The following is a 10,055-nucleotide window of genomic DNA, read 5'->3' as shown; positions in this document are numbered from 1 at the left end:
TTCCCTCTCTTTTTTCTCCCTAAGATTTAGAGGTAAAGAAACATCTACATGAGGGAACCAATTTCTAGCAATTGTATACATATATGATCCAAAAAAAGTGTGACTTGGCTATTAAGAAATCTAACAAGATCTCAGGCTGTCTTAATAGAGAAATATTAACGAAAGCAGTCACCCTGTTCTTTTCTGTCCTGGTTAGACCACAGCTGGAAACATGTGTGCAGTTGCAGATAGCTCATTTAGAGCCATCAATGATTATCTGGAGTGTGCTCAGAATAAAGGGATCAGGGTGATGTGAGATGCGAAACCCTGCATTGCACATGAGGGTTCTGGAGATATTTAGCCTCGGTAAGCAGAGGCTTGGGGAATAGCTGTGGACTTTAAGTATCTGAATGGCTACTGTTATAGGCTGAGCTAGAAGAACAGAGCATCAAGCCACAGAGAATTATTCTTAAGCCTTAAAATTTAGTGAAATTTGCCCTGCTGACTTGAAAACTTGCTTTAGACTGGTGACCCGCTTTTTCTTCCAATTTCTACATTTTAGAATGGGGATATCAACCTATCCTTATCCCAAGATGACATTTTGGAAGTAGGTAACTTGTCTTCTAGGTTTCGCTGGTTCATAGATGGAGAGGAGTTTTGCCCTGGGAAGGCCCATACCCCAAATCTCACCCATTCTTGACTTAGATAATATGTAGGTGAGATTTGGGATTTAGAGTTGATGCTGAAATGGGTTAAGAATTTGGGGACCGTTGAGATGGAGTGAATTGTATTTTGCATGTGAGAAGAACACAAATTTTTAGGGGTCACAGGACAGACTATTATGAATTGAATTGTGTCTCCCCAAAAATATGTGAAAGTGCTAATCCCCTGAATATCAGAATGTGACCTTATTTGGAAATAAGGTCATTGCAGATATGATTAGTTGAGTTAAAATGAGTCATACTGGAGTAGAGTGGGCCACTAATCTAATATGACTGGTGTCCTTATAAGAAGATGCCATGTGAATACAGAGAGGCAGGAGAACTCCATGTTATGATAGAGAGAGAGACTGGAGTTACAGAGCTGCACCCTAGGGAAGGCCACGGTAGCCAGCAAACCACCAGAAACTGCGAGAGAGGCAAGGAAGAATTTCTCTACAGCTTTCAGAGGCAGCTTAGCCCTCCTGACACGTTGATTTTGGACTTCTGGTCTCCAAAACTGTGGGACAATAAGTTTATGTTGCTTTAAAACACCCAACCTATCATACTCTGTTAAAGCAGCCCTGGGAAACTAATACAGGTACAATGCAGAAAAAAGTAGATAAGGTTTATTCCTTGGGTTCCAGGAAAGAATAAAGAACCCATGAATGGAACTGAAAGGGAAACAGATATCAACTCAACATGAACAAGAACTTGCTGGTAGGTAAAGTCAACACAAAATGTAGTCAAGGACTTAAGCAAGTCATAAACTCCCGACTATTAAAAATATGCAAGTAGAATGAATCAGGAATACTGCAGAGTTGATTTATGCATCAAGTTAGACTGAACTCCAATTCCAGAATTTTATGAATGTATGTTAAAGTCCTGCCAAAAAAAGCCTGGCAGCTGCCTTCCACCTTCTGCTTCAATGATAGATGCTGGTATATAATAGAATGGCATGCAGAGTTTATAAGATTAAATCTAAGCTCGGCATTTACTAGCTATTCATCCTTAGGTAGGTTCCATAACCTCCCGAGCCTCAGTTTTCCACATGTTAGACAGGGATATTAACAATAATCATTTCATAGTGTTATTATGAAGATTAATAATTCAAATTGCTTAGCACAGGATATGGCACAGAGTAAATACTATAGAAGTGTTGGTTGAGAATCTACTTGTTCTCACATTGCTTAGACATCATGCATTAACACTGTCCTCCCATCATTGCCGTTCCTCACCTCCAAAATAGGGAGAATTGGGAGTCAAACTAGAATGGATTGCATTTTTTAAGTCTTGTTTTCTTTTCTAGATCCCAAATTGCACCATTTGGACCACTTATTGACCAAGGATCAGAAGTGTGATATTTTTTGTCAATTTTCTCTTAACAAGCTGTAATAATGTGTTAGTCGACTGCTAAGATGGGTTTGTGTGTGTGTGTTTGTGTGTGTGTGTGTGTGTGTGAGTGTTTCAAGCGTTTCTGAGAAATAAATGATTCAACAGCAGCATTTTCAGATAATAAAGACTATGATTTACCCTAATAAAGCTCACTTGAGCTTTTGGTACTTGTGTGCTGGAGCTAAAGGAATATGTGAAGTTTTCACAATTAAATCCTCAGAAATTCAGGTATTTCATTAAATTGGCATCTGTTGGTGATTGAGGGTAATTCCAGCTTCAGGAGCTAGTAAAAGCATTTTTCAGCATCTGAAAGTCATAATAAACTGGCGCATAATTGTCAAAAAGGAATCCTCACTCAGTGACTTAAATTTTTAAAATGTGCTTTTATTTCTTCACTGCATAAGGTTACTAATCACTGCATCATTTGGGTGTATAAGCGACAGCTCTGACAGGGTAATGATACCCCAGGTAAATTCACAGTTCCTTTCAGTGAAGCAAACCCATCAGTAGATGTGGGTAGCAGTGCTTACATCTATATAATTCTGGAACCAGTGATTATGTAACCTTTGGATATCTCAGAGGGCGGACAGAGAATCAAAGAACTATGTGTTCTTTCCATAAATAGAAGCTGAATGAGATAGCACAACTTTTACACAGGGGGATACACTGAAGGAAAAGGAGGAAGGCTTGGCTGAGAAAGTGTGTTTCATCTGAGCTGATGTTTAGAGGCCATCGAGAGTAATAGAAAGGAGAGAGATTGAGTTTCTAGAATTTATATGTGCTTTTTTATATAACTCCTTCATTTTCACAAAAGAAGGTAGCCAGTGTGGTGGAAAGACCAGCTCTTCACTTGGTGTATAAGCCCAGTTATAACTGTGGTTCTCTGTTTTATGAGCCATTTGTCCTCAACAAGTTCCTGTGTCTCACTGACGTCATAATATATAAAACATTGGTAATGATACATTTCCTTGGGATTGTCATTGAGGTTAAACGACCTAAGGATATGAACCATCCACTTCAGTATACAGCAATAGTAAGGACTTTTTTGGTTGACTTTGTCTTTAAGCCTCTTCATCTCTTAAAAGTCCCAAAGGCAGAGTTTGGGAGCAGGTAGGGGTCAATGTCATGGATGAGGCAAACATTGCAGTTCATTGAAAACTAGTGAACTCCTAATTCATCTCAACTCAGTAAATATTTCTTGAGTATTTGCTGACCACCGAAGGAGTAGAACGATAAATCAAAGATTGTTCTTTAACTCCTGGAAAATGAAATTCAAAATCGAGTAAAAATAAACACAGCCTTATGATCCATTGAAAAATGTCTTGAAAAGTAAATGAACTGATTTTAAGCATATATTCAGCATTCACACATATTGACCATTTTGCTGAAAACACAGGACAGCCTTAAATTATCTCCCTTGGCAATATTTATTTGTGGATTTGCAGGGGTACCAATTAGCTTGACAGTGTTCCCTCAATAGTTATTTTCTTTGTTTAGTCACTGTCTTAGTCTGTCCAGCCTGCTGTAACTGAGTACCATGAACTGAGTGGTTAATAAAAAACAGAAGTTTTTTTCTCACAGTTCTGGAGCCTGAGAAGTCCAAGATCATGACTGTGGCAGATTCAGTGGTCAGAGTCCATTTCCTGGTTCATAAACAGCAGCTTTTTTGCTGTATCCTCACATGGTGGAAGGGGCAAAAGATCTCTCTGGAGTTCCTTTTATAAGGACCTAATGCCCTTCACGAGGGCTCCACCCTCATGACCAAATCATTTACCAAAGACTCACCTCCTAATACCATCACACTGGGGGTGAGGATCTTTCTATTTTATTGATGTATAATTGATTTACAATGTTGTGTTAATTACTGCAATACAACAAAGTGATTAAGTTATACATATATATACATTCTCTTTTTATATTCTTTTCCATTATGGTTTATTACAGGATAATGAATATAGCTCCCTGTGCTATACAGTAGGATCTTGTTGTTTATCCATTCTATATATAATACTTTGCATCTGATAACCCCAAACTCCCAGTCCATTCCTTCCCATATCATCCCCTTTGGCAAGCACAAGTCTGTTCTCTATGTCTATGAGCCTGTTTATGTTTTGTAGATAGGTTCATTTGTGTCATATTTTAGATTCCACATATAACTGATATCATTTGGTATTTGTCTTTCTCTTTCTGACTTACTTCACTTAATATGATAATCTGTAGTTGCATCCATGTTGTTGGAAATGGCATTATTTCAGTATTTTTTATGGCTGAGTAATATTCCATTTGTATCTATGTACCACATCTTCTTTGGGTGGGGGGCACTGTCAGGATCTTAACATATGAATTTCTGGGGAGCACAGACATTCAGTCCATAACAGTTACTATTCCTTTTTCTTTCCAAATTAGTTTGTGTGGCCGTGTGGAAGAACCACCACATGAGGACAGTGACCAATTACTTCATTGTCAACCTTTCTCTGGCTGATGTGCTTGTGACCATCACCTGCCTTCCAGCCACTTTAGTAGTGGACATCACTGAGACCTGGTTCTTTGGACAATCCCTCTGTAAAGTGATTCCTTACTTACAGGTAATTATGTTTCACACTTTTGGGGTTCAAACACAGAAACTACTGAAAAAGTATAGTCATTTTCAATTATAGTCATGGCCTTTTGGTAAATTACCTAGTGAGCTAAGAGAGAAATATTCTTGCTTAAGGAACTGGTAAACTTAAGGAAAGTAATACTAGGTAAACAAGGTAAGTTCTGGGTAAAAATAAAATGTCAGAATTCTCAAGTCATCAATAAATGCTGCACAAACCTTTTACCTTTTTGGTATCTAATTTTCTGATTATAAAATAAGGAACTTGACCAAATTAATGATTCAGCCTTTCCCAGTCCAATTAATTGAAGACTACCTGTTTTTATAAGTTGTCTCATTTACTACTGAGAAATCAAAAGCTATATGATCAAAGCAGGACAGGGAACAGGTTTTAGTGCAAGTTTTGAATTAAACTACCAGGAATCTGGTAGAGAATCTTTGGAATCTCTATTCTGCCATTCACCTATTGTATGCTATTGAGCCAAATATGTAAGCTCTTTGAGATTCACTTATTTTAAAAGATTAATAATTTTAATTATAGCTATCTCCTATGGTGGTTGGATTAGTTTACTTAGATAATTTATATGAACCACTTGGCATAGGGATTACTCTCTGGAAGACGATGATCTTATAAAAACATAATATGTTCTCAGTAAACATCAGTCATGGTCATCAGAATTAGATGTTTTATTATTCAGTTCTGAAAACAGCTTTTCTATAACTAGTTTCTCTACAAGAAATTAAGAACAAACACTTCCAGAAAATAATTTTCTGATTGATATTCTGATAGCTGTAAAATCTTTAAAAATTTTCCCAAGCTGGTGTCCAGAGCCACAGTTCTAAAAGACATGGATTTTCTTTAGCAATTGGACAGTGAGTGAAATGGTGACCACTCCCTACTGGTTCCCTTGACCACCCTCCATCCCCCGATATTTATTCCATCCAGGCTCCCAGTTGGTTTCATAATATTTGGAGGAAATGACAATATGCTCCCAATAATGACAAGTTGGGGCAGTTAGAACAATTGAATCTAGATACAGACCTTACGGTCTTCAGAAAATGGACTCAAAATGGATCATAGACCTAAATGTAAAATGCAAAACTATGAAACTCCCCAAAGATACCATAGAAGAAAACCTAGATGACCTTTGGTGTTTTGATGACTTTTTAATATATAACCAAATGCCTGATGATTGAAATAAATCACTGATAAGCTGAATTCATTAAAATTAAAAACTGCTGCTCTGCAAAAGTCAATGTAAAGAGAATATGAAGACAAGGCACAGACTGGGAGAAAATATTTGCAAAATACATGATGATAAGGAACTTTTATCTAAAATATACAGAGAGTTGTTAAAACTCAACAGTATGGAAGCAAACAACCCAATTAAAATATGGGCCAAAGACCTTAACAGACACCTCACCAAAGAAGATATACAAGTAGCAAAGAAACATATGAAAAGATGTCCCTTATCACATATCATAAGCGAAATGCAAATTAAAATAATGAGATATCACTGCACACCTATTAGAATGGCCAAACTATGGAACACTGATAATACCAAAAGCTGACAAGGATGTGGAGAAAGAGGAACACTCATTCATTGCTAGTAGGAATGCTGCAAAATGTTACAGCCACTTTGGAAGACTGATTTTTTTTTTTACAAATTTAAACATAGTCCCAACATATGATCCAACAATTGCATTCCTGAAAATTTACATCCACACAACAACTTGCATGCAAATGTTTACAGCAGCTTTATCTATCATTACTAAAACTTGGAAGTAACCAAGATGTCCTTCAGTAGATGAATGGGTAAATAAACTGGGGTACAACCTGGTAATAGAATATTATTCAGTGATTAAAAGAAATGAGTTATCAAGCAATAAAAAGACATGGAGGAACATTAAGTACTTATTACTTAGTGAAAGAAGCCAATCTGAGAAGGCTATGTACTGCATAATTCCAATAATATGACATTAGGAAAAAAGACAAAACTATGGAGATAGCAAAAAATATGAGTGGTTGTCAGGGGTTGGAAGGGATGAACAGGCAGAGCACAGAGGATTTTTAAGGCAGTATAACGTAGGATATTATAATGTTGGATACATGTCCTTATACATTTGTCCAAATGTACAACATCAAGAGTGTACTGATTATGGTGTGCCAATGTAAGTTCACCAATTATATCAAATGTACCACTATGGTGGGGGATGTTGATCATGCAGGAGGCTATGTGGGAACAGGGGGTATAGGGAAATCTTTGTACCTTCTCCTCAGTTTTGCTGTGGTCTTAAAAGTACTCCAAAACTGAAGTCTTGGGAAAAACAAAAGTTGAGAGAGACCACAAATAGCTCATTATTAGAAATTATATAAATTAGGCTTTTGGATCTGAAATGTTACAGAGACCTTTACCACAATAGTTCTTCAATGACTCATTATAAAGAGAAATAATACATTTTTAGGTCAGAACTCACTGACTACTAAGTGGGAAATGCCATGAAAGTTATAAGCCTCATTGCAAGCATTAAGTTTAACTGCAATGCTAGTTTTGTCAGTCGTCTGAAAATCATGAGTGGTTTACAAAAATAAACTATAGCAAAATTTTTTGAGAGAAAGAGTACTTTGAGCAACAGAGAAAAATATCACCATAGAAAAACATCACTAAGCAATGGGTCTTATGATTACGTGGAGACACTGGGAAAATCATAAATAGCAGAGAATTCTAATATGTCACCATTTCTGTAGTGCTTCCAGAAAGTTTTTTAAATTTTTCTTGGTTCCAGTAACCACCCAGGGGGAAATTTGGGGGATCTTCTTAAGTTTTAAGATGGCTTAAGTTGCCCAGAATCTTTTGTTGGCTGAGTTGTTCTCTCTGCAAACCAGAAGTTTCCCTGATGGAGAGTGGGGTGATGGAGAGGGATGCATCACCCTGTAATAGGTGCAGCCCTGCTCTAATACACAGCAATAACTTCTTATAGACTAGGTATTCCAGATTCTCTTATGTGGATGCAAGGACAGCTTGAAAGCAATGTGCAACCATGAATGATGCAGGGCACGGGTGTCTCCTAATGTTCATTATGACAGTATTCTTTCCAGCAGCACAACTTAACAAGTCTTAAAGTTGAAAGAACATCTTCATCTCTTGATAGCTTCTATCTGATTCTCTATAAAGTGTCCAGTTTAGTCAACTTGACTAAACAACAGAGGATCAACAGTTGATCCTCTTCGCCAAAGATCAAGGACAAAACTATTGATAACCACAAGATCTGACCCATTCATTACCTCATTCAACATTACTTCTTGATGGAAAGTTGTAAATGCACAAAAATATTGAGGCACTGGTATAACTCACATCTCCAAATTCTCTCAATATTTATTGTCCGTTTTCCATACAATTTTCCCAAGTAGAAGGAATAGGGCCAATGTACAATAAGCCAATCATTTGAGTAGTTATTTTTTTCCCTTAATGGTGACGTTCTGAAACCAATGGTCCCTCATATGATACTTATGTCCTACTGAGTATTTAAAAACATATACAAAACACCCAGCTAAATTTTAAGGTTATTTGGTTGCATTTAAGATTCTTTGGACATTTACTAATTTCCTATTATTTATATGTTATTTTTCTTCTAAATACAATTCAATGCAACCTTTAGATTTATGAGTGGTATGCTGTAAGACTTCAGCAAACTCTCATCAATCTTAAAAATATTACAAATATAATAAAACTTAGCTAAATAATTAAAATGTCCCTTTTATATCTTTAATCACTCCATAGGTCCACTACCAGTAACATTTATTGGGCTATTTGCTGAATAATTATCATGAATTTCTAGAAAAAATATAAAATATTTCACTTTTCTTCTCACACATACAGGAGCAGTTGACTGATTTTTCAGAATGACTTTTTTTTGTAACTGCAGAAGAGATTCTGCACAGGAAATGCCAGGAAAAGTAGAACCAAAGCCAACTGAGTTTTTGGTGTTGGGTAATGGGACAGGCTCCCTCACTCTCAGTCACACTTCTCCACCTTCCAATCCATTAATGCCTGTCATCCAACCTTGTGATTTGGCAAAATTTCCATTTCTACTTGTCATGGATCTCTGAGTCCCTTTTGTCACATTTATATGCTAGTGTGAAACTGAGTCCTCTACCAAAGAAAGCTTCCCACATTGCCCTGAACACAGGGTACTCATAGGATGGGTGCAAGATAAGGCACCGACAGCAAAAGAAAGTTCACATCATCTCACTTCACTCACAATGTTCATGATTCACACTACATTCATTTCTCAAATGATTTATTATCAAGTTGACTTGAGCTAATATCAAAATCTCAATGAAAAAGGCACCTTTAAGTGCACTCCTACAAGTGAAAAGCAACAACAAAACTCTCATTTATAATCACTTATGATAAGGTGCAATTATATATCCCCTTCAAGAAAATCATGTAAATTGGATGCTAATTGTATACTAGAGTATATTATACACCAGCAGATGTAGTACAGTAACTATTAAAACACTGATGGTCAATGGTCCATGCAATGGATTCTACTGCTAGATTAACCAAACCAGCATGTTCTCTCATGAGAAGGCGCTGCACCTTGGCTTACTGTTGGCACTGGACAGCCAACTCTCAAGTGCACTGTTTTGAATTGATTATTACTATCTAACAGTAGAGAGAACTAATAGAACTAATAGAACTAATAGAAATGACTTCAGAATTTGAACCACACTACTTCTATCCCATTCACCCATGTTGATTAGAATTCATGAAAAATAAAACACTATGTCTTGATGAGCATTTTACATTTCTAATTGCTAGAGAGCATAAATACAGCCCTGGCTCAGCAGCTCTGAAAGGGCAACTGTGCAGAGCTAGACGACCACTGTCTTATTCCCAGATTGGCAAGGGTATGGAAGGACCCTGGGTGATTGACACGTTCTCAGGGAAGAAATGGAAGTTGGAGAAGAGGACAATTGAGAAAGAGGTGTGAATGCTCTCTGAGGCAGCACCAAGGAATTGCCAGATGCCATCAACCAAGCCTTCTCTGGTAGAGTTCATCCCTTTAGGATTACACCTAAAATGAAATTAACCTCCAAGAATTTAGCATAGTTTACACCTTTGTTTGTAATTTCTATGACTGCACTTCACTGAAAAGCAGTCTGTTCCTATTAAAAGCTAGAACTCCAAGCTCAGGAATAGAAGAGAATACTAATAGTATAATGACCATCATCATGTCATAATCATAATAAGGAATAACAAACACACAGTATTTATATACCAGCCCGGACTAGCTGTTTCACATCTCAACTGACAGTTCCTACAATTCCATGGACAGCTACGATTATCATGCATTCTCACACAGATGAGAAAACTGAGGCA

The 10,055-nt window shown here is 37.0% G+C and overlaps 1 protein-coding gene across 1 annotated transcript in view; it reads left to right on the top strand.

Annotated features, from left to right (window-relative positions):
* The first annotated feature begins 296 nt into the window (after window positions 1-296).
* The window catches only part of HCRTR2 (hypocretin receptor 2), a 34,988-nt gene continuing 25,229 nt past the window's right edge, over window positions 297-10,055 (top strand). The window contains exons 1-2 of the mRNA XM_007471200.1: window positions 297-345; window positions 4,479-4,657. Coding sequence (XP_007471262.1) covers window positions 297-345; window positions 4,479-4,657 — 228 coding nt within the window. The remainder of the gene's footprint in view (window positions 346-4,478; window positions 4,658-10,055) is intronic.

The sequence above is a fragment of the Lipotes vexillifer genome, unplaced genomic scaffold, assembly GCF_000442215.2.
Source record: "Lipotes vexillifer unplaced genomic scaffold, Lipotes_vexillifer_v1.1 scaffold302, whole genome shotgun sequence".
Classification (NCBI taxonomy): domain Eukaryota; kingdom Metazoa; phylum Chordata; class Mammalia; order Artiodactyla; family Lipotidae; genus Lipotes; species Lipotes vexillifer.
The sequence above is the reverse complement of the archived record's forward strand: the minus strand, read 5'-3'. Positions and strand labels throughout refer to the sequence as shown.